Source organism: Hyperoodon ampullatus (assembly GCF_949752795.1).
Source record: "Hyperoodon ampullatus genome assembly, chromosome: 6".
NCBI lineage: Eukaryota > Metazoa > Chordata > Mammalia > Artiodactyla > Ziphiidae > Hyperoodon > Hyperoodon ampullatus.
In genome coordinates this window covers 75264090-75289927 of record NC_136919.1, presented here as the reverse complement: position 1 = coordinate 75289927, position 25838 = coordinate 75264090, and the positions used below count along the sequence as shown (strand labels likewise).

Here is a 25838-nt window from a genome sequence, read left to right as displayed (position 1 = left end):
AAAAAAAAAAAGGTGCTCCTTACTGAAGTTTGCAGTTCAGCCTCTCTTGCTTGGCGAAAATCTCTGCCATTCACCAGTTCCAAAGAGTAGAAGCAGCCACGTTTAGAGAAAATGCTGCTATAGGAATGTGGAAAGGCATGGGGTAGGGAGAGAAACCATAAAATAGCTCTTTTCAACCTCCTATCCTTTGAGAGGAAGTTTCCAATTCTACTAGGTTTCCCAGGGGTGCTTGATTCGTGAGCTCCTTAGAAGCAGTGCATGCCTTGGGTGATGTGTGCACACAGCAGCCAGGTGCCATTTGGATCAGTGCTAACAAAGGAAGTGGCCACTGATGAGAAGGTAGTTGCCCCGTGTCCAGATTAGGTTTCTTGCAAAAAGACCTTCCCAGTCTAAGAGAGATGCCACGGGTCCAGGGCTTACACATTCTTCCACTACTTACAAACCTGATGACCTATAGGCACGTGGCAATATCTGGACTTAAAGTCAGTGAACTGGGACTTCTGTTCTTTCCTTCTTTTCCTCTGCTCCATAAGCCCAAAGGATCAGACCTGACTGGACAGAAGCAGACAATGCCTTCCACAATACTACACATTCCATTCAGCAATTACTGAATGCCTACCATGGGGCAGACATAGTTGAGTGTTGGAATATATCAGAGATATTTCAATGCACGAAACAGACAAAATCCCCTGCCCCCAGAGAGCTCACCATTCAGGGGCTCAAATCCGAGGAGCCTTAGGATTGGAAAATAATTTAGGTTCAGCCCTTTTGGTGTTCACCTGAGGCCCACAGAATTGAAGGAACTTGCCAAAAGTTACATAGCAGAGCCAAGTCTAGAGCCATGGTCTTGAGAGTCCCTCCTCAGGGCCCACCCTCCTATACCACATCATCTCCCTGCCTGGGAACCTACTCCTACAATGCCTACATTCTTCCTTCCTCTGCTAAAGAAGTTTCTGGAATAGAGTACGCTGACTAATGGCAGCATGGCTGTATGTTATAGATTCTTGTCTAATTGTAAATTCTCAAGTTCTCTCGAAGTGCTTATAATTTTGTGACAAAAATAGGACATCCTTGTATGAAACAATTACAGGAGCACAAGATAGTGTAACTTCAATAACAAATGTGTCCTAAGCGCTTTGCCTATACTGATATTGCCTAAGTGAATGTAGGTCTCTGTCGCCCAGCAGGTCATTGTGGGAAGTCTGATGTTCTTAGCTCTGAATTCTGCCTCCTTCCAGAAATTCAGGTGCCAAGTGTATCCTTACAGAGCTTCATTTTCCAAGGCTTCAATTTCTTAGTCTTCTCTCAACCCTAACTAAACTCCTCTCAATTTTCTCAATAGAACTTTCTACTCTGTAGCTAACATAAATTTCCACAGCAACACAAAGTGCCCTGACAAATATGCTGAAAGGCACCGAGAAGGAGGCTTATGCACAAAGAAAATTGCCTTCATACACGCACACACACACACACACACATGCTTTGTCTTAATTGTCCTTTAATAGCACTGATTTACGTGATTTCTAAAAGTGCTCTTTAGTATTTACATAAATGGTAGTTTCTATTTTCCATTTCTCTTCTAGTGAAATGTCTAAGGAAACAGCCTTTACATCTGTTTTGATTGCTCCTAAAATTGTTGCTGTTATTTTAAATACTAGCAACAGAGTAGAGTATGTTCAGAAGCCATGATGTGATTATGTTCAATCAGGTAGGGACATTCTTCACACGTGTACACACACAAATACACACAAGGTACCTTTTCTACCCCCCAGAGGAAACTAATTAAGAGTGTCACTCCTTTGGCAACACAGTAACCCCTGATCACGGCGTTGTCAGTTACTCTCCTGGAGAGTCATTAAAAATACCACCACAGACTTTACCCTGTGGGTGAAAATCTCAGAAACATCTTATCCTTTGACAATATTTCCTTTTGATCAGTACTTCCTTTTGCTGCCAATGTAATTAGTAGACTCACCAACACCTGCCCATATGAGGCGCAAGGCCAGTGGGACACATCTCAATACCTGAACTCCTGAAAAGGAGCCACAGGTCTAGTTTCTAATGGATCTCTCTGGAACCCCCCTTACCTGGGGGTATCCACAAACATCCACATATCATTAAATCCATAGTGGTTTTCAAGAATGTGGAAATTATCTAGCATCTTTGTGTTATGCTACCAAATGTTTAAAGAATTAATTCCAATCCTTCACACACTCTTCCAAAAAAATAGAAGAGGAGAGAATACGTCCCAGCTCATCCTATAAAACCAGCATTACCCTGATGGCAAAAGCAGACAAAGACATCAGGAGAGAACTGCAGACAAGTATGAATATTGATATAAACATCCTCAAAAAATACTGGCAGACTGCACCCAACAACATATAAAAAGGATTGTGCACCATGACTAGGTAGGATTTATCCCAGGAATGCAAGATTGGTTTAGCATCTGAAAATCAGTTGATGCAATACATTATATGAAGAGAATAAAGGATAAAACCCACTCAGTCATCTCAATAGGTGAATAAATACTGAGTGAAGGGCTTCCCTGGTGGCGCAGTGGTTGAGAGTCCGCCTGCCGATGCAGGGGACACGGGTTCGTGCCCTGGTCCGGGAAGATCCCACATGCCGCGGAGCGGCTGGGCCCGTGAGCCATGGCTGCTGAGCCTGTGCGTCCGGAGCCTGTGCTCCACAGTGGGAGAGGCCACAACAGTGAGAGGCCGGCGTACCACAAAAAAAAAAAAAAAAAAATACTGAGTGAAGTAAGTCAGACAGAGAAAGAGAAATATCGTATGATATCGCTTATATGCAAAATCTAAAAAGAAATGATACAAATGAACTTATTTACAAAACAGAAACAGACTCCCATACTTAGAGAACCAACTTGTGGTTACTAGGGGGGAAGGGTGGGGGGAAGGGATAGCTGGGGAGTTTGGGATTGACATGTACACACTGCTATACTTAAAATGGATAACCAACAAGGACCTACTATATAGCACAGGGAACTCTGCTCAATATTATGTAACAACCTAAATGGGAAAAGAATTTGAAAAAGAATAGATACATGTATAAGTATAACTGAATCACTTTGCTGTACACCTGAAACTATCACAACATTGTTAATCAAATATACTCCAATATAAAATAAAAAGTTTGAAAAGAAACATTTGACAAAATCCATTAGCTCTTCCTGAAAAAAGACACTTCACACACCCTTTAGGAATATATGAGAATTTCCCCAACCTGATAAAGGCATCTGTGAAAAACCCACAGCTAACATCATACTTATTGGTGAAAAACTGAATACTTTCCTTCTAAGGTCAGGAGCAAGACAAGAATGTCCACTCTTGCTTCTTCTATTCAACATTGTACTGGAAGTTCTACTCAGAGAAGTTAGACAAAAAAATGAAATAAAAGACATCCATATCAGAAAGGAAGAAGTAAAGCTATCTCTATTCACAGATGACATGATTTGTTTATAGAAAATCCTAAAGAACCCACTAAAAGAACTATTAAAGGTAATAAGCGACTCACGGACTTAGAGAATGAACTTATGGTTACCAGGGGGAAGGGTGGGAGGGAGGGATAGACTGGGAGTTTGGGATTGACATGTACATACTGCTATATTTAAAATAACCAACAAGGACCTACTGCAAAAAAAAAAAAAAAAAAAGGTAATAAGTGAGTTCAGCAAGGTTGCAGGGTATAAGATCAGTATACAAAAACTAACTGTATTTCTATACTCCTGAAATGAACAATATGAAATTTAAAAAAAAATCCACTTAAAGTAGCATCAAAAGAGTAAAATTCTGGGGGCTTCCCTGGTGGCGCAGTGGTTGAGAGTCCGCCTGCCGATGCAGGGGACACGGGTTCGTGCCCCGGTCCGGGAGGATCCCACATGCCGCGGAGCGGCTAGGCCCGTGAGCCATGGCCGCTGAGCCTGTGCATCCAGAGCCTGTGCTCCGCAAGGGGAGAGGCCACAACAGTGAGAGGCCTGCGTAACGCAAAAAAAAAAAAAAAAGAGTAAAATTCTTAGGAATAAATTTAACAGAAGAAGTACAAGACTTGTACACTGAAAACTACAAAACACTTTAGAAAGAAATAGAGAGATCTAAATAAATTGAGAGGCATGACGTATTCATGGAGCAGAAAATTTAATATTGTTAAGATGGCAATACTCCCTAAATTGATCTACAAATTCAGTGCAATTCCTCTCAACATTCCAGCTGGCCCTACAGAAAGTGACAGGCTGATACTAAAATTCATGTGGAAATTCGAGGGACTCCAATATAGCCAAAACAATCTTGCAAAAGAAGAACAAAATTGGAGGACTCACACGTCTCAATTTCAAAACTTACTACAAAGCAAAAGTAGTCAAGACTGTGTGGTTCTGACATAAAGATAGATCTATGTAAATTAATGAAATTGTATTGAGTCTATAAATGAATCCTTACATTTATAGTCAACTGATTTTTCAACAAGGGTGCGAAAAAAATCAATGGCGAAAAAATAGTGTTTTCAACAAATGATGCTGGGAAAACTGGATATCCACATCCAAAAGAATGAAGTTGGACCCCTATCTCACACCATATACAAAAGTTAACTCAAAATGAATAAAAGACCTAATTGTAAGTGTTAAAACTATAAAACTCTTAGATGAAATCTTAAGGGTAATCTTTGTGAAATTTGATTAGGCAGTAGTTTCTTAGATCTGACATAAAAAATACACCCAGCAAAAGAGATAAGTTAGACTTCATTAAAATGGAAACTTCTATGCTTTATAGGACATCATTAAGAAAGTGAAAAGACACCAAAACAGAATGGGAGAAAATATTTGCAAATCATAGATCTAATAAGGGATTTGTATCTAAAATATATTTTTAAAATCTTACAACTCAATAATAAAAGAACAAATAACTCAGTTTTTTAAAGGGCAAAGGATCAGAATAGACATTTCTCCAACGAAGCTGTGACCAGTAAGTACATGAAAAGGTTTTCAACATAATTAGCCATCAGGGAAATGTATATCAAAACTAGTTAAATACCCCTTCTGTCTTAGTTCCTTTAGACTGCTATAACAAAAATATCATAGAATATTTTTAGAATAGGTGGCTTATAAACCACAGAAATTTATTTCTCACAGTTCTGGAGGCTGGGAAGTTCAAGATCAAGGAGCTGGCAGATTCAGTGTCTTGTGAGGACCCACTCCCTAGTTCACAGATGGCCATCCTCTTGCTGTGTCACCCCCATGGCAGAAGGGGGCAAGGGAGCTCTCTGGGGTCTCTTTTATAAAGGCACTAATCTCATTCATGAGGGCTCTGCTGTCATGACCTAAAGCCCTCCCAAAGCCCCCACCTCCAAACACCATCACATTAGGGCTTAAGTTTCAACATATGAATTTGGGAGGCAGGTCACAAACATTCAGTTCCTAGCACCTTCATACCCACTAGGATGGTTGTAATACAAAAGATAGATAATAACAAGTGTTGGCAAAGAGAAAATAGAACCTTCATATACTGCTAGTGGCAATGTAAAGTGATGTAGCCACTGTTGAGAACAGTTTGGTGGTTCCTCTAAAGGTTAAATATAGAGTTACCAGATGATCCAGTAATTCCACCCTCAGGTAGATACCCAAGAGAAATAAAAAACCTATAACCACACAAAAACTTATACACAAATATTCATAGCAGCATTCATAATTCATAATAGCCAAAAAATAGAAACAACCCAAATGTCCATCAATTGATGAATGCATAAATAAAATGTGATCTGACTATGCAATGGAATATTATTCAACAATAAAAAGGAATGAAGTACTGATTCTACAACATGATGAACTTTAAACATCATGCTAACAGCAGAGCCAGGACTAGAACACAGGCAGTTTGTCTCTGGATTCTGTATGCCTCTACCCTGCTTTGCTTGGTTTTCACGTCATCACCCCATCGTTTAGGAGCATTCTGGTCAACCTCGCTTCACTATAACCTTTCGCTTTTTGTGTGGTGCAAATAGGATCAGCAAAGTGCAAAGGAAAGCTGTCAGTGCCATCCACAGCCTGCTCAGTTCTCACGACCTGGACCCGCGTTGTGTCAAACCAGAGGTGAAGGTCAAAGTTGCTGCCCTCTACCTGCCTTTGGTTGGTATCATTTTGGATGCTTTGCCTCAGCTCTGTGACTTTACAGGTAACAATGCCTTCTGTTTCCTTCTTTAGATTGATGGGAGCTCTTGCCAAATGCCCCACTAAAATGAGGTTTCTGTTACTAGCTCCAGTGTTGATATGCTTGTGTGAGCAATTCCCAGCACCGGTGCTCTCCAGACTTTTTTTTTTTTTTTTTTTTTTTTTTTGGCGATACGCGGGCCTCTCACTGTTGTGGCCTCTCCCGTTGCGGAGCACAGGCTCCAGACACGCAGGCCCAGCGGCCATGGCTCACGGGCCCAGCTGCTCCGGGGCATGTGGGATCTTCCAGGACCGGGGCACAAACCCGTGTCCCCTGCATCGGCAGGCGGACTCTCAACCACTGCGCCACCAGGGAAGCCCCAGACTTTTTTTAACATAGGCCTCAATAAGTGTATTTTTTTTTAAGACACATAGACCTGTATATGTTTTTCATTTAGAAATTGTTTGTTTATTAATTCATTCATTGGTCTGCTGGTATATGATGAACATTATAGACCATACACCACAAAGGATAAGATAATAACAGAATTATTTCTTCTGGAGATCCGTGCTCTAATGCCTTGAAATAAAGTTGTTCCTTCTCTTTTTTTTTTCTTTTATGAGCTTTTAAGGAAGGAAGCAGGCTCAAATGAGTCTAAACACTTGTAGTATGCAAAAAAAAAAAAAAAAAAAGGCATGGTGTCTGACACTCTTAGGAGATTCTGCCACGGCAGAGGAATTTTGCCTTTGTCACTAAGAGGCTCATTCTAAGGTTGAAAGTCAGTATCTCCCACTTGGCCACAAGAGGAAAGGATAGATTGTCTGAGAGGCCTTTGTGTACCTCCTGGGTTTATTTGCATGTTACTGTGTGGATTAGGGAATGTAGACAAACAAAACTACCCTCTCCCAAAAAAGAGTATCTTACCTGAGACCTGAGAAAGACAAGCCAATCTGCCTACCCTCCCCACAACACACACTCACACACACACAATTCTGACCACTTCAGAGTGGTTCTTGCTTTTTCCTCAGCAAAGGGAAGTTCTTAAAAATTACCTTGCTTGTTCTCTCAACTGAGGAAGGATCCCAAGGAATGAGCCCAGCATCCTTGGAAGCAATCATGCTCGGAATCTTAGCACCATCCGTGTTTTCTTGCTTCCTCCAAATGCAAAGTGTCCTATGTGACTAAATTATTTCTAAAATCCTTGTGGTGACCATTTTTTAGCTCATAAAATGAGGAAAAAATGGGCAGGGAAATTACAGAAGCAAGCTCGGCACACGAGATGAGCTGGCTGCAGGGTGAGGTGCATGGAGCTTTCTGTAGCAGTGCCTGACTGGAGGGCAAACGGAGAGCAGAGTTGTCTTCAAGATTTAAAGATGCAGTTCAGAGCATGGCAGGTGACTTGCAGACCATTTCTAGGATTTTGCCTGGACCTTTCAAGAAGGTTTCACTTGAAGGCCTGTGATTTGTTTGTTCCCAAAGCAGGGAATCACATACACCTGCATTATCCTAAGCTTCCTTGTTGATTAGAATTTTCCAGATCAGTGACTTGGGATCAAAACTTTTCAGCACTTGGTCTTTGAGCCTTTTAAGTCTCAATGGTTTCTTTACGTATGCAGTGAACTTTATAGTCATGATGTAGCCGACAAGCGGGAAAACAGTATAAGTATTCTACTATTGGAGGTAATGTAGTGCATCTGTTACATATGAAATCTTCTGATTGATAAACTAATAAGAATATAGTATATTTTTTAAAAAAGATACAACTGAATTCAAATTCCAGCCTGTTTATTACTATATATGACCTTTGGAAAGTTCCTCAGCCTTTTAATGCCTTCCCTTCCGTTCCTCAGCTGTAAAAATGTGATAACAATGCCTATATCTTAGGGTTGTGATAAAGATGAAATGAGAGAACTTCTATAAAAGCATTTTGGCAGCAAATGTTTCTAGCCTCTCCTCTCCTTGTCTTGTAACCATGACCCTATGCACATTTAGGGGAAATGAGAACGTATCCTCAAATTAATCCTGATAAAGTTATCAGGTCTTGAATAATTGCCACATGCTCTTCATTTCACCATTGGTTTAAAAACTCAACTGACTTAAAAACAATAGTGAATTATTATTTTTAAAAATTGAGCTCTGCTTTTATAAGTTTGGCAGGTGAAAATACTGTTGACACTGTAGTTTTTATGAAAAATCGAAAGTCAAAATACTATAATGTTGACAGGTCTAATAAAATTACAGGTTTTTAATGGATCAGTCATACGTGTTTTAACACACTTTTCTCAGAACTGCTTAAACAAATATTAATACTTTCTGTGTGTATGATTCATAATGGTCTTAAAACGAGCCTTTTAAATGGTGGGTCCTTATTTTGTTTGCATGCATCTAGACCTATGTATAAATATAGATACATCTATATTGCATTGATACAATAAATTAACATTTATTTCAAATATTCAAAATTTAATAAATTATTGCTGAAATTATGATAATAGCTTGTTATTTTATAAGGTACTGTTTAATTCTGTAATTATAGGTTCCTTTCTATTTTGTCATTATTTGAAATATATGAATGAAGTAAAAATATCATATTATAGAAAAGTGTTATGAAAGCTTTGAAATTTTTTTTCACAGTTTGAAAAATTAACTTCCAGCCTAATCTTGTGCTGGACATGTTCTCTCTTTTATTAGACTGCCTACTTTTTCCTATAGATGCTAAACAGGAATAAATAGATGATAAATAGATCCATCTTTAGCTTGATGGCAAGAAAGATTTTATTAAGACTTTATTTTTTAGAGCAGTTTTGGGTTTATAGCAAAATTGAGAGGAAGGTACAGAGGTTTCCCATACACCCCCTGCCTGCACACATGCACAGCCTCCCCGTTATCAGCAGCCCCCTCCAGAGGGGGGTGCATTTGTTACAATAGATAGACCTACATTTGAGACATCATAATCACCCAAAATTCATAATTTACATTAGGTTTCACTCTTGGTGTTGTACATTCTGAGGGTTTGGACAAACGTATAGTGATATGTATCCAGCATTGTAGTATCATACAAATTAGTTTCTCTGCCCTAAAATTCTTCTGTGCTCTGCCTATTCATCCCTCCCTTCCCCCAACCCCTGGCAACCACTGAACTTTTTACCGGCTCCATAGTCTTGCCTTTTCCAGGATGTCGTGTAGTTGGAATCACACAGTATGTAGCCTTTTCAGATGGGCTTCTTTCACTTATTAATATGCGTTTAAGTTTCCTCCTCACCCTTTCATGGCTTAATAGCTCATTTCTTTTTAGCACATTGTCTGGATGTGCCACAGTTTATTCATCCATTCACCTACTGAAGGACATCTTGGTTGCTTCCAAGTTGTGGCAATTATGAATAAAGCTGCTATAAGCATCCATGTGCAGATTTTTGTGTGGACATAAGTTTTCAACTCCTTTGGGTAAATACCAAGGAACATGATTGCTGGATCATATGGTAAGGCCAATAGTATTTTAATTGCAGCTGCAGATGCCCGCAGTGGAAAAAATCGTACCAATGGCTCAGATGAAGAACAAGAAGGGACCAGTGCAATTAACCAGAATGTGGCACTAGCCATAGCTGGGAATTTTAATTTGAAGACAAGTGGAACAGCGCTGTCTTCCCTGGTATGTTGATGCACAACTTCTGCCGTTTATTTTTCATTTTGTGTCTTTTCCCATCCTTTAATGGGCTTGCTCCTAAATTCACCCACCTGAACCCAGCATAGAGCAGGCAGTGAGATTTCTGCCTCATTGCTTGACGCTAGAAGGAATCATTGTGAGCTAGCAGTTGAAAAGGGAAATGGCACAGTTGAGGCAGCACACAGTCAGGCAGGGTTCTGGCAACAGCAAGAGACTCACAGATCAAATTCAGGCAGTTTCAATGGTGCTAAGTTCAAGGCTCAGAAAACCAAGAAAGGTGAACTTGGAAAACCTGAGATATTGCAAAGGAGATCAAACCAAGGCTCCCTCAGGTGGGAGGCTGGCACTGTGTTTATTCTATGTGTATATTATTCATTCTGTGTCTGCCTTAAAAAAAAGATTGAAGGAGGCCGGTCGCTTGGTAGGGGGTGTCTTAAGCTTCTTCAGCTTTTCTAGGTCCCCAGAGAGCCTAAGCAGAGTTGTTTGGCTCTGTCCTTTTGCACAGACGCTATGGGCTTGAAGAGGGGCTCGTGCAGGAATACAACCTCTGATTCACTTGAGGTGGGATCTACCTCTGTTCCTTGCTGAGCTCTGACAATCCTTTTGTCAAGACAGCGCTGCATCCTCCAGCTTAATTTAACTTTGCATTTCAGTGTAGCATTCATATCTGCAGAGAACTCAGCTCAGTTCTTTCCTGGGAAGGCAGCCTCTCAACCTAATTCTGCTTTGCTGGGTGACTTTCTTCTCTTCCCTCCAGCACTCCCCCATTCCCCACACACTCCCATGAGAGTTGAAGGACAGGAGGTAAAAAAAGAGAAAAGAAACACTGGAGAGTTGACATCAGTCATCCTACGGTTGAATAAATATGGTGTGCTTTATGACCTCCTCCACCTTCTTACCTTCTTACCAAAGTTAGCTGCCTGAGGTGGTGTGTGCCTTTTACATTGTTTGTCTCCAACAGAGAAACTCAAAAGCCCAAGAACCTTCACCTCTTAGAAGTTATTTCCTGTGAAGTTATAATATTGTGTGTATACTCAATACATCTAAAGATTTCACTTCTTCTTGTAGGCAGACTCAGAAAAACTAAAGTTAAAGTCATTTCGTAAGCCCTATCATTCCCATCCAGACCTACCATTCCCCTCACATATGAACTGATACCTCACTGCAGCTTCACCACTACATTCTGTTGGATGTTAGCTATGCCACGTGAATCACATGTTGTCCTTTGTGTTGATTGGATGGGTGACAGAAAGTGTGCTCAGCACTCTGAAATGAACACTGCAGCCAAAGTATGAAAGCAAACAGTCTGAGCCCCTACACCTCCCCCGCAGGAGAGCATAAATTGTGGTTAAAGTCCCATTACAGAGGCTTCCACTGAATTATGCACTTGATTAATCTGCTGAGCAGTTCATGACCCTTATACTTTGGACTCTGACAAAGAAGCTAAATCTTAAACAGTTAGGGTATTTCGGGAAACCAGCCAGGGTAGTTCTTTGCTATAAGTCCAACCCTGCAGTCGCCAGCTTGAAGGAGAAATATAATACTTGAAGGTCTCACAGCTGGGAAGGCCCTGTGTATCACTGAGATTGGGTTGGGGGAGGGCATGGTCAAGGTCCAGGGCGGACCACCAGACCACACTGCTCCTGAAACAGAGGGTGCCCTGGCTGAAAGCCTGGTTAGAATACTGCCCCGGGCCAGCCCCTTTGCAAAGCAGCCCAACTCAAAAGAACACGGCCTCCCCGGCTGGAGGAAGGCAGAGCTCCCGGAAACATCCCCGTCAAGGAAAAGTACAGTTACTGTGTCTTAGGAAATAGCATCCCTTTCAATGTGTCTGCTGCTCAGCCTCTTGCCCTACATCGATCTCTCAATCTGCCTGCTTCCAGCCCTACAAGCAGTACAACATGCTGAATGCCGACACGACCCGAAACCTCATGATTTGCTTCCTCTGGATCATGAAAAATGCTGATCAGAGCCTCCTTAGGAAGTGGATTGCTGACCTGCCATCAATGCAACTAAACAGGATTTTAGATCTCCTTTTCATCTGTGTCTCATGTTTTGAATACAAGGTATTGCTCAAGTTCTATCCTGTCTTGTCACTGTTCCCCTCTGTTTGGGCAGTGGGGGCATCCTTAACTTTGTCTTATTTCTGTATTAAAGTCCATAGCCTATTTGTATATCCATAACCTATCTAGCTATGATAATTCCACCGGCAAAGGATCTCTTCCTTCTGCAGAGAGAACCTCATTCCCGTTAACAGGATTTCAGCCTTCGGGGCGTGTCTGTGTAGCACATGTCCAAACTGGCTGATGTCACCATGAAGTGTTCTGTCTTTAGGATTCTCCCCATGAGCAGAGATCTAACCAAACTTAATGTCCTTCTGCTTCTGTGCGATCCAGGGAAAACAGAGTTCTGACAAAGTCAGTACCCAAGTTCTGCAGAAGTCGAGGGACGTCAAGGCCAGGCTGGAAGAGGCTTTGCTCCGTGGGGAAGGGGCCAGAGGGGAGATGATGCGGCGCTGCCGGGCTCCAGGTGTGTTGGATCGGCCCTTCCCTGCTGTCAGCAGAGCTTTGTACCCTTTGTGGGAAGGAGTGTCCTCCCCACATGATGAGTAGACACCATCACTTTCTTAAGACGTTATGGTAGGGCTTCCCTGGTGGCGCAGTGGTTGAGAGTCCGCCTGCCGATGCAGGGGACACGGGTTCGTGCCCTGGCCCGGGAAGATCCCACATGCTGCGGAGCGGCTGGGCCTGTGAGCCATGGCCGCTGAGCCTGCACGTCCGGAGCCTGTGCTCCACAATGGGAGAGGCCACAACAGTGAGAGGCCCGAGTACCACAAAAAAAAAAAAAAAAAAAAAAAAAAGACCTTATGGTAATAGAGACAAGCAGCTTCTGGGATTCTGTGCAAGAGGTATGTGATGTTAGCCCCATTCCTCTAAGGGAAAGCTCCTTTCCTGAGATCACAAGAACCCTGGAAATGTCCTCAAATGGCATCTTCTGTTTCAAACTTGTGGGTGGTAAAAGGTCCTGTCCAAGAATGTGAGTCATAGGATGAGATTAATGGTGTCTCCCTCAAGGCTGACACTTCTCCCTGGGATATTTGAATAGTCTTTGTAGGTAGCTCTATTGGATAGTTCTCGTTCCAAGATCATCTTCTCAAATCATGGAGGGCACTATTAGAATGGATCCAATCCTCACAACGGTCTCAGAGTGTTCCAGTCCTCCAGGGATCTCACCACATTAGGAATGATCTCCAAAAAGCTGAGCTCTTCTCTGTAGGATAGAGTGAAATGTTCAGGCACCCTCAGTCTTATTCACTGTGCTCAAGAAAAACAGAGTGACAGCTCCTTCAGCAGTGAGACACCATGGTAGGGAACTTGGAAGGAGACGAGCTTTTTCAGTGGTGGTTGGACACCCTCATTCAGCACAAACACTCTCCTTTTCAATAATTCAGGGAGAACCCCCAATTTCACCGGAACCCTGTGTTCATGAGAAATGTGCTTGCTGACACTCCAGAAGGGCAGGTGTTCTTCTAAGCTCTAGCCTGTCAATCAAAGAGCAGGTCAGCCCAGACTTGGTTGTGGGCTTTGTCTCCCACCAGCACCCAGCATGGATTCTAATTAGCCAGAGAAGTGATGCTGAGTCCTCTAAGTTGAGCTTGTTACGGAACTTCTGGTTATCTTGCTACTGCTAATCAAATTCCTGTCGTGCATTTCTTAACTCCTAGGGAATGACCGATTTCCAGGCCTAAATGAAAATTTGAGATGGAGGAAAGAGCAGACACATTGGCGGCAAGCTAATGAGAAGCTAGATAAGTAAGTCACTCAGCAACTTTGTGCTACTTTTACCTAAAGTTCAAAACTATTTTTCCCAGGCTACTTGTATTACTGAAACAACTACATCCTTCCAAGGGTAAGAAAATTAAACATCATTATCTGTGTAAATTCAGTTCATCCAGGGACCCAGGATAATCAAAGGTATAAAGAGTTATGATTTCCAGCCCTTAAACATTTATCACACTGATAAGCATTTAAAGAAAACTAGTATTTAGCAATCTCAGCTAGCTTAAGAAAAGCTGCTGATAAGGCAGGACAGGATACCCAGGACCACATCATTTCAATCCATATTTACACTCCAGGAGTGTGTACAAAGATGTATATTCAGGGACATTTATGTCAGCATTACATAAAGTTGTGAAAAAAACTGGAACATTCTTAATGCTTAAGAATAGGGAAATATGTAATGAAATATTAGATTGGCATTTAAATGTTTTCAAATCATTTTAATGATATGGGAAATGCTTATGATATAATGTTAAGTGAACAAAGCAGAACAGATACTTGTTTTTAGAGTATAATCTTAAATCTCCAGCTACACATAGTAAATACATTTTTAAAAGACTGGAAGGAAATTTACCAAAACATTAACCATGGTTTTCTTTGGGTGTTGAGAATATGTGTAAATGATGTTTTCCTTTTTATACTTTGCTGTGTGTCCTACAATGGATGTGTATTATGATGTCTTATCAGAAAACAATGCTAAAAGGAAATGAAAGAAGAAAAATCCTACTTGGATTGCAATATATGCTATATACATATAGCTATATGTGCAACAATTTGGACATATGAGTGCTAAAATGAAATTGCATAGATAGCACATATCAGCTGCTCCTCTTAGCAACAGGTAGCCTAATGAATCCTAGGGTTCACTGGCAAAACATTATATGGCTAAAGACACCCCCCCACACACACACACTTGACAAGGCATAGGTAGGGTATCCCCATGGTGTATAAAGCACCCATCATAAGGAGGGGTGGGAGATGGGGCAGATGTGAGTAGCAATGTTGTTTTGTAAATAAATATGTTACTATCTTGGTTGTTACCACAAGAATGAATCATTCTGGCTCACTTATGGGACTTTTGGGAGTCAAATTTATTTTAAAACATTAAGGAGGTAAATATTTTTATTGTATGTGTTACTTGCACAGCCCAGTTGTTGGTCTTATGAATAGTATCCATTTGGTTTGGGTATTTTATGCTTGTTCTAAGTTCCCTGAACTGATTTATAAGATATTGGTTCTGAGAGCGCATAAGTTCTAGTTCAGGCAATGAAACCCGCCCCCCGTCCCCCCAAAATTAAAGAAATATTGTATGTAGTTAGTTGCCACAGAACTGCTTGGGTGGTTAGGCCATGAGATTAAAAGAAGAGCCTAACAAAGCATGTTTGCCTGGGCTGTGTGAGTGGATGTGTGGGGAAACCTTTCCCTTTTGCCGCAGAAACAACACAATACCGAGACATTCCATGCAGGGTGCACCAAAGCCCTCCAGGTCAAGTCTCAGCCCTGAGCTACGGGATGGACTGCTCATAATCAGAGCTAATGATTCTCCTCTGATCATCTTCAGGGGTGATTTTTTAAAAAAAGAAAACATAGTAAAATTGTAAGTGCTAAATTAAGCTATTTGGAAAACTTTTGTAATTATAATAGTGGTGTCTTTCACCTTTTTCTCTCAGATCACTTTTCAATTATTTTGGCTCTGTTTTTTTTACAGCAGTCATTTTCAACCTGGGCTGTACATTAAAATCACCTGGGGAGCTTTTAAAATCTCCCAGTGCCCAGGTGTACCCCAGGACAGTTAGTTTGGAATCTCCAGCTGCAGGACCCAGAAATCAGTATGTGGTGAAACTCCCTAGGTGTTTCTTGTGTAGTCAAATTTGAGAACCATCGTTTTTAAAAAATGGCTTTTTAAAAATCAAATTAGTAGTGGTGATGGTTGCACAACAAATATGAATGTACTTAACTGTACACTTAAAAATGGTTAAGGTGGTAAATTTTGTATTATGTGTATTTTACCACAATTTAAAAATTTGGAAAAAAAAATCCAGATTAGGTCACTCTAGATCTGCATTGTCCAGTACAATAGCCAAGGTAGTACTATAAGTGAAAAATACATGCCAGATTTTGAACTTAGCACAAATAAAAGAATGTAAAATATCTCATTAGTAAGTTTTATTGTGATTACACATTGACCATTTTTTGATATACTGGGTTAAATAAAATATACTAACATTAATTTCACCTGTTTCTTTTTGCTTTTTCTGGTGTGGCTACTACAAAGTAGAAAATGACACATGTGGCCCCCATTATGTTTCTTTTGGATAGCTTTGCTCTAAATCTAAACCTCCAGTAAATTAATAAAAAGTGGCTTTTAAATTTCACTTATTTTACCCAAATATTATCATCTGGAGAATGAGGAAAAAATGTAGAGCAGCTTTGGACCACAGAGCCTATCCTAAGTGTGAAAACATTTTTTTTTAATTAAAAAAAATTTTTTTAACATCTTTATTGGAGTATAATTGCGTTACAATGGTGTGTTAGTTTCTGCTTTATAACAAAGTGAATCAGTTATACATATACATATATCCCCATATCTCTTCCCTCTTGTGTCTCCCTCCCTCCCACCCTCCCTATCCCACCCCTCTAGGTGGTCACAAAGCACCAAGTTGATCTCCCTGTGCTATGCGGCTGCTTTCCACTAGCTATCGGTTTTACATTTGGTAGTGTACATATGTCCGTGCCACTCTCTCACTTTGTCCCACCTTACCCTTCCCCCTCCCCGTGTCCTCAAGTCCATTCTCTAGTAGGTCTGCATCTTTATTCCCATCCTGCCCCTAGGTTCTTCATGACCTTTTTTTTTTTTAGATTCCATATATATGTGTTAGCATACAGTATTTGTTTTTCTCTTTCTGACTTACTTCACTCTGTAGGACAGTCTCTAGGTCCATCCACCTCACTACAAATAACTCAAAGAAACTTTTGTTTCTTTTTATGGCTGAGTAATATCCCATTGTATATATGTGCCACATCTTCTTTATCCATTCATCTGTCGATAGACACCTAGGTTGCTTCCATGTCCTGGCTATTGTAAACAGAGCTGCAATGAACATTGTGGTACATGACTCTTTGAATTATGGTTTTCTCGGGGTATATGCCCAGTAGTGGGATTGCTGGGTCATATGGTAGTTCTATTTTTAGTCTTTTTTTTTTTTTTTTTTTTTTTTTTTTTTTGCGGTAGGCGGGCCTCTCACTGTTGTGGCCTCTCCCCTTGCGGAGCACAGGCTCCGGAGCACAGGCTCAGCAGCCACGGCTCACGGGCCCAGCCGCTCCGCGGCATGTGGGATCCTCCCAGACCGGGGCACGAACCCGCGTCCCCTGCATCGGCAGGCGGACTCTCAACCACTGCGCCACCAGGGAAGCCCCTATTTTTAGTCTTTTAAGGAACCTCCATACTGTTCTCCATAGTGAAAACATTTAAAACGCAGGGAAGGGACTTCCCTGGTGGCGCAGCAGATAAGAATCCACTTGCCAATGCAGGGGACACGAGTTTGATCCCTGGTCTGGGAAGATCCCATGTGCTGAGGAGCAGCTAAGCCCGTGGGCCACAACTACTGAGCCTGCGCTCTAGAGCCTGAGAGCCACAACTACTGAGCCCACATGCCACAATTACTGAAGCCCGCACACCTAGAGCCCGTGCTCCACAACAAGAGAAGCCACCACAATGAGAAGCCGGTGCACTGCAACGAAGAGTAGCCCCCGCTCACCACAACTAGAGCAAGCCCACCCAGAGCAGTGAAGACCCAACACAACCAAAAGTAAAAATTAAAATTAAATTAAAATAAAATAAGTAAATAAAATTATGCAGGGAAATATTTATTCTGAGCCCTTGATGGTATGTAAGCCATAGCAATGCCCCCATCATTGGGTGAAGGGGACTCAAGCACAGCTAAGTGATTATCCCGGACCAAGAGTTTTGAGCTCATATCAGGATGCCCCAACCCCTATGGCAACATGTTGGCCACTGGGACATCTTGGGAAAGTTAATTCTTCACACTTTCCTTTCCTGGCCACTATATTTAGGAGATACAAAATGTCTCTTTCCAGCTTCACTTGGATTTTATGAGAATGGATAAACTAATGCATAAAATGTTCTGATTCTTTAAAAAGGAACCTAATAGAGAAGCAGCACCAGGTAATTTCCTATTCCCTCGTGGGTAATAACCACTGACGTCCAGCAGGATGTTAGATGGCCTGCCGCACAGGAATGCAACCTTTCTTCCCACTGGAAAAGGACAAAAGGCCCATACTTGACTGTGCAACCCCAAGGCAGTCTTTGGAAAGTCAAGACACTGACTCTTCCCTGACCCAGTTCTGAAACATCATCCTTTCCTTATCAAGCAGCATCGCGATTAGCCAAATTCACATCACACCCAGTCTCACCTCCTCTAGCTTGTTGCTGAGGCTTTTTGGCTCAGATCAGGAGATGGTTCTCATGGGTGAATTGCAAGAATGACCCTGAAGCTTTAAGCACCAATCTGATTGGCTGACCTAATTGCTAGTAATAACCAATAATTGCTTTTTTACCCCTTCTGTTATTTTTATAATTGTCATAATTATTCATAATAGGGGCGATGGGGATGACCTGGAGACTTTACCTAGGAAGCCTTTTTAACCAGACACCAATTACAGAAGGCACCTATATTCCTTAGTTACCAGGAACCAGCTGCTTTGTTTTCACTTCAAGATTGACTCTTCAGAAGATTTCTTTACACTTGGAATATAGATTACCATCATTGAGAAATGGCCCGATTTGATATGCGCTTTAATTTGACCTCTTTTTGTTCCTTAGAACAAAAGCAGAGTTAGATCAAGAAGCCTTGATCAGTGGCAATCTAGCTACCGAAGCAAATTTAATCATCCTGGATATGCAGGAAAACATTATCCAGGTGAGGACAACAAACAACTGATCTATTCAACATGAATATGTTTACTAGAATTTAATAAGGAATTCTTTATAGAAAATTGTGAAAGAAATAAACGTGATATGAAATGCTTTTTGTTTAAATGAAGTTGGGAAGTTTACCATTTACAATAGTGTCCACCTTACAAATTCCAGAGATACTTACCAAACATCCTTCTGGATTCATTGACTTGAAGCTTGCTTGGAAAGAGTTAGGTGCTTGACAGACTGACTCTCGTAGTTAAATCTGCCTGCGCATGTGCAAAGTTTATAATGTGGGTGGTGGGCTTATAGTTCAGTATCTAGAATAGGGGTGGTAGGGTTTTTTTTTGATAGGTCAACTCCATTTGAATTATAGTTGATGTCTGTATGGGAGCGAAGACTATGACTGGGCTAGGTAAAAGGAGTGCTAAGTGTGATTAATGATGTCTGTTTTGGACACAGATTAGTGAAGAAAAATCATTTGTACCATGAATTTGCCATCCCTGCTGTAGAAAAGTGTTATATCAGTGTGAATTTTATAGTAATACAATTCACCGTACTAATTTCGTTTTCTGAGTGAATGCTTCCAGAAATTCTCAAGACATCTAGGTGTTAATGGGTTTTTAGTTAACCTGAAAAATGAGTCCTTACATGTTTCCAATGAAAAATCATTTATTAGAGGGCTAGAAGAAGAAATATTGTCGAAACATAGTTGAAGTTAGTAATCCAACTTTTAAGTTATCTTTTAAAAAGTGATTATTGTACAAAAATAAAGACCAAAAGTATATGATACCTTTGATAAATACTTGGTATCAAATACTTGGCATCATGTTGATTATATCTTTATACAATACTGCTTTGAGTGCTATATTCTTAAACCCAGTCCTCAAAATGTATTTGCAGTTTTCAAAGGAAGCTGAAACTTATTTATCATTGTTTTGGGGGGCATTAGTCCTGCTGCAGCTGATAAATAAGCTTCTATTTAGAAACATCACTGCCACAAGCAGCCCCTAGTGTAATGGGAAGCCCACAATTGTGGTTTGAAAGCCCATAAGAAAAGCTGTGCCTTGTATACAAGGAAAGAACTTTCCAAAAGCTGTTGCCCAGGATTGGGGGAAGGTATACCTTGTAACTTGGTTTAGCAGCCCAGAATTAGGCATACATCCCAAATCAATTGGGAGTTTTGGAATAAAGTCATGTGGAAATAGGTCTTCAGCTCGCCTGGTAGTGGACGATATACGGGGTGCTTTCCCAAACCCTTAAGATCATAGACGGAGAGAGATGAAACATCAGCATCACTGTGCTAATTGCCAAGAGCACCCACCTGTGTCTTCCCCCTCAGTTCATGGGCACAGCACAGGGATTCATTGATGCTGCTCTGTTCCCCCAGGCAAGCTCGGCTCTGGACTGTAAAGACAGCCTGCTGGGAGGCGTGCTAAGGGTCCTGGTGAATTCTCTGAGCTGTGATCAGAGCACCACCTACCTGACTCACTGCTTTGCGACACTCCGTGCTCTCATTGCCAAGGTAAGCATGGGACACTTGCTTTCTTACTCTTAATTAAGAGTTAAGATTCTCATCAATCTAGCTTCACGTTTCTTGCTTCAGGTGTACCAAAACCCACAGACCACTGTGTTAAGTGACACTGCGGTAAAAGTCTTAAGTCTCATTAGGAAGGAAGCAGGTACACTGATTCTACAGCACTCACCATGAAGAGGAAAAACAGTGCCTCTCACACTAGAAATGTGGGCCCAACTATAGAAATTTGAAATGGCCACTCACTGAAGACATGAGAGTGGAAATCAGTTGAGCAACTTTGTTTTTCACCCTTTTTCTTTAGTAACTTATCTGAGTGAGATTCAGTTCCTATACATGACTCCCATTCATAAATCTTACAAAATGTCATGTCATAAAATGCAGAAGGTTTAGCAATACATTTCTCATAGCCTGAAGAATATAGATTTTCCTGAGGTAAAACAGTCTATTGCAGATTCCTATCTCCCCCTTTATTGAAAATCTCGGTTGATGCCTTCTATCTGGGATCTTTTACATTTAGAAAGTGTAATCCTGGGACTTTCCCTGGAGGTCCAGTGGTTAAGACTCTGCGCTTCCACTGCAGGGGGTACAGGTTCGATCCCTGGCCGGGGAACTAAGATCTGCAAGCCGTGCAGCGTGGCCGTGGAGGGGGGTTGGGAAAGAAAAAGAAAATAAAGTGGAATCCCTCTGCTCTCACCCGTCAGGATCATTTGCTTTTTCTTAGTCACCAGTAATTTCCAGGGAACCCAGTAAACTCAGGCTAATTCCTTCAGAGTTGGGACTTCAGCAGGGAAGGCAGCCTGGCTAACCATGCAGCTAATTACACAGCCCTGATCTTAGCTGAACAGCTCATAAGGAGATCTTAAGTCGACTCCGTTGTTTCACTTCATCTTCTGATTCAAGTAACTCATCATCTTTATGGAGCAACGCATTAATTCTTGTGGGCTTTTTGCTTGTCCAAGCAGCCATTTCCATATTTCAACAAGCATCCAGTCCAGAAAGCGTATGATCGTGCCAAGTGACGTCTTATGGCCCCTGTGTCTCTCCTAGTTCGGCGACTTACTGTTTGAGGAGGAAGTGGAGCAGTGCGCGGACCTGTGTCAGCGAGTGCTGCATCACTGCAGCAGCAGCATGGACGTCGCCCGGGGCCAAGCCTGCGCCACTCTCTACCTCCTCATGAGGTTCAGCTTTGGAGCCACCAGCGTAAGCACCCAGGGCAACCCAGGATCAGCAGAGAGTCAATGCAAAGCCCTGGGGGAGGAAAAGTGTGCACTATTGCAGTGACTTCTGCTACGTGGGAAGGAAACAATTGGGCATGTAGATGGATAGCAGCTTTTGTTTGACTTTGCTTCTAGAAGTAAATTATTAAGATTGATGAATGCAGTGGTTTCCATCCATGTGTTTCAATAAGAAATGAACAAATATGTGTAGATTCAAGGTTGTCATCTGTGGGGAAAAAAATACAACAGAATTAGGACTCCAGAAGAGTTTGTCCTGTTTCTAAAATCTGATTGGTACCAGAATGACCCATGGAAGAGAATTTGAAATGATCGCTATCATCTACACCTGAGTGTTAATTGAAGCTTAGCAGCCTTTGGAATTCAGCTTTATTACAGCACAGTCTTAGTTTGTCTAGATTTTAGTATGTTCTTTTGGAATTTACATTTGTAGTCACGTTAATGAGCATGCTCAACTGATATGAAAAGATAACTTGGCCCATGGAAGAAAGGCAGGGCCCTCAGAATGTATTAAGTATAACTATTTAAAAGCCTTTAGGTCATTCCTCAGAGGCCAGAGGCCCTTGGAATAGCCATAGTTTTCCATGGGCCTAGAAGGAAAGGAGAAACAAAGTTGCTGCCTACCCAGAATCCAGAAATCTCAGAAATCTTGCCCATATAGATCCTGTTCCTCCTTGCAGTTTAAATAAAGTTCCAAGAAGAGGAATCTTGACACAAAGGGAGACATCCTGTGACCCAACTCTGTAGGAACCTTCCAGCCTTGCTGCACGGAGCTGGCCAGGTCCTCAATGAAAATTTAAAGGGAACTGACAGATTTATGTCAGGGCAATAGCCATTTAAACCAGTTAAACAACAGTATGAGTCTTGAGCAAAGTATAGCTCATATTTCATTGGGAAAAAAAGGAAATAATTGAGACTGGGTTAAAGAAACACCAGAGAGTTATTGGTATCTGGCTCTACTGCCTTCAGTTATCTACTAGCTGAGTGCCTCTTATTTGTTCCATCATTATTTTTTCCTGACTCAGAACTTTGCAAGAGTAAAGATGCAAGTAACCATGTCTCTGGCATCTTTGGTGGGAAAAGCACCAGACTTTAATGAGGAGTACCTGAGAAGATCCTTGAGGACAATTCTGGCCTATGCGGAAGAGGACACAGACATGCAGACCACTCCTTTCCCCATGCAGGTAGACTGAAGAGCATGCCTTGTCTGTGATCAGCCAGCTATAAACTCGTGTGTGTGTATGTATGTGTGTATACACACACACATATACATACTTATACATACATATATATATGCATGTATATATGTATGTAATATATAATTCCATATATTACATAACATATAGTTACAGATTATATAATTTTTGTGAAATATATATATTATAATGATGTCATATGATACAGATAATTATATAACGTATTATGATATATATTAGATGGAATCTAAGCTGAGGTCCTAAGCTGCCTCCTACTTGGTATAAAGAGCTCTGATGTTCCAGAGTACAGTTGAGGGCTTTCAGGTTGCAGATAACTGAAACTAGTTCAAACTAATTTAGCCGAAAAGGTGTTGGAGAGGGAAGATAGTATAACGATTTCAGGACTAATTCATGGATCCCAAGGGCCAACTCACATCTGGGCCTCGGAAGTACCTGGACCTGCAAAGGTGAGGTCAGAGAGGATCCAGTCTAGACTCCCCTCACCTGTGCTCTCTCCTCTCTTAGCGAAGCCTGTCCATGTCTGCCCCTTGGACTTTCAATGCATCCTAACTTGTTACCATGGACTACAAAGCTGAGACTGTTTGGGACGTACACTTTTTTTTTGCAGGTGGAAGAACTTCTCTGCAATCTGAATAGCATCTTATATGACACAGTGAAAATGAGGGAATTTCAGGAAGATCCTGAGATGCTTATGGATCTCATGTACAGGTAAACTTTTCTGGTAAAATCAAAAGGGTGTCACTTAAGGATCTAGGGTTTGTCACTATGAAGTTCTTATGAATGTAACAGTCACAGGAAATGTGGGTACACTGTTTTGGCTGACATGCAAAACTGTACTTAGAAATTGGTAGAAAATCACCATTCAGAGGGTGTTGATTCATGTACACATTTTCAGAAAGATCTCCCTAATTTAAAGGGAGGTTACTTATTTTTTGAAATTATTTTCTACTTACCATAGAATGAGAGAAAAGAATATCAACTGATACGTGAATTATTTCTGAAATGTTTTTCCACTTATATTCAGACATACATGTAAGTTTTATTTAGAAATCATATTTTACTCTGTCATTTAAATTTTTGTCTTATAGTCCTTGTTTTAGGAGAAACTACTTACAAAGGCAAAATTGTTCTGATGCGATGTCATAAGAAGGATAGTATTTTTTTTTTTTTTTTGGCTGCGTTGGGTCTTCGTTGCTGCACGTGGGCTTTCTCTAGTTGTGGCGAGCAGGGGCTACTCTTTGTTGCAGTGCGCGGGCTTCTCATCGCAGTGGCTTCTCTTCTTGTGGAGCACGGGCTCTAGGCACGCGGGTTTCAGTAGTTGTGTCACGCGGACTCTAGAGTGCAGGCTCAGTAGTTGCGGTGCACGGGCTTAGTTGCTCCGCGGCATGTGGGATCTTCCCAGACCAGGGCTCGAATCCATGTCCCCTGCATTGGCAGGCGGATTCTTAACCGCTGTGCCACCAGGGAAGCCCAAGGATAGTACTTTTGTCTTCTGTTATTTTTTTGCGAGAAAAGAAGAAAATTGCTAGAGCTCCATTCAAATAGACATCATTTTATCAGGTATTTTTCCCCCCATAAATCTTTAACTAAATCATAGCATTCTTGGCATCCTGCACACCCCAAACATGGAATGAAAAAAGCTGGACTGATAGATATTTGCCTTTTCTCTCAATCTCTGAACATGTAGGCAAAACCCTTAACGGGAAAAAAAGTGGCCATGCACAATAGAAAAACACTGTCACTAACCCGTTGTCCTTGAAATTTTCTCAACCCATCTTTAGAATTGCCAAGAGTTACCAGACATCTCCTGATCTGCGGCTGACCTGGCTCCAGAACATGGCGGAGAAGCACACCAAGAGGAAGTGCTACACAGAGGCTGCCATGTGCCTGGTGCACGCAGCTGCCTTAGTGGCTGAATATCTGAGCATGTTGGAGGACCACAGCTACCTGCCCGTGGGCAGCGTCAACTTTCAGGTGGGGGGACAAGTTTAGCTTTTCCTTTAGCACATTGATTCTCAACTGGGGGCATTTGACAGTCTCTGAAGACATTTTAGGTTGTTACAACTGAGGGTGGGAAGGTGGATGCTACTGACACTTAATAGGTATAAACCAGGGATGCTGCTGAACACCCTACAATGCATAGGATAGCTCCCACCACAAAGAATTATCTGTCCCCAAACATCAATAATGCCAAGGTTGAAAAACCCTGCTTTAGTGTATTAAATTTGCCTCTTCTAATTGCTTTACCATCTTGGGTTTAAAAAAAAATTTTTTTTTAATTTATTTATTTGTTTTTATTTTTGGCTGTGTTGGGTCTTCGTTGCTGTGCGCCGGCTTTCTCCAGATGTAGTGAGCGGGGGCTACTCTTTGTTGCAGTGCATGGGCTTCTCATTGCAGTGGCTTCTCTTGTTGTGGAGCACGGGCTCTAGGCACGTGGGCTTCAGTAGTTGTGGCACGTGGGCTCAGTAGTTGTGGCTCACAGGCTGTAGAGCACAGGCTCAGTAGTTGTGGTGCATGGGCTTAGTTGCTCTGCGGCACGTGGGATCCTCCCAGACCAGGGCTCGAACCTGTGTCCCCTGCATTGGCAGGTGGATTCCCAACCACTGCGCCATCAGGGAAGCCCCCAAAAAATTATTGTTTACAATAAATGTAGAGTCGATAGGCACTTTAGACATTCCCAAACACTTTCACGTCCATGATTTCATTTGACCTTCCCCATAAACCAGTGAAACAGACAGATAGAGAAGGTATTATTACTCCCACTTCACAGATAAGCTGAGAGAGCAACTTTTCTAAGGTTATTTAAACCCTTTCTCAAAGACTTGTAGTTGGCACAGTATACTGACAACTGTGAAAGTATTTTTTCTAAATATTGGATAAATTATTTCCCTCAGGGCCTATTCCTTTGATTACACTCCTCAACTCTGTAACATCCTCCTCGCTAATCTAAAATCAAGAAAGAACCAAATTGGGACTCCCCTGGTGGTGCAGTGGTTAAGAATCTGCCTGCCAATGCAGGGCACACGGGTTCGACCCCTGGTCCGGGAAGATCATGCCACAGAGCAACTAAGCCCATGTGCCACAACTACTGAGCCTGCATTCTCGAGCCCGCAAGCCACAACTGCTGAAGCCCGCGCACCTAGAGCCCGTGGTCCGCAACAAGAGAAGCCACCACAATTTGAAGGTCACCTCAACTTGAAGCTCACCTCAACAGAGAGTAGCCCCCTCGCTGCAACTAGAGAAAGCCCGCACACA

General features: G+C 41.7%; 1 protein-coding gene across 3 annotated transcripts in view; it reads left to right on the top strand.

The window, feature by feature from the left end:
• DOCK8 (dedicator of cytokinesis 8) overlaps positions 1–25838 on the top strand; it is a gene marked incomplete at its 5' end in the record, with an annotated part of 223166 nt that overhangs the window by 170121 nt on the left and 27207 nt on the right. For 2 of the 3 annotated variants that reach the window (XM_079707126.1, XM_079707128.1), the window contains 11 exons: positions 6010–6179; positions 9662–9804; positions 11703–11885; positions 12216–12348; positions 13544–13631; positions 18502–18598; positions 19985–20119; positions 21179–21331; positions 22392–22550; positions 23191–23291; positions 24365–24557. In XM_079707126.1, coding sequence (XP_079563252.1) covers positions 6010–6179; positions 9662–9804; positions 11703–11885; positions 12216–12348; positions 13544–13631; positions 18502–18598; positions 19985–20119; positions 21179–21331; positions 22392–22550; positions 23191–23291; positions 24365–24557 — 1555 coding nt within the window. The remainder of the gene's footprint in view (positions 1–6009; positions 6180–9661; positions 9805–11702; positions 11886–12215; positions 12349–13543; positions 13632–18501; positions 18599–19984; positions 20120–21178; positions 21332–22391; positions 22551–23190; positions 23292–24364; positions 24558–25838) is intronic. The other variant, XM_079707127.1, reaches the window with a different exon arrangement.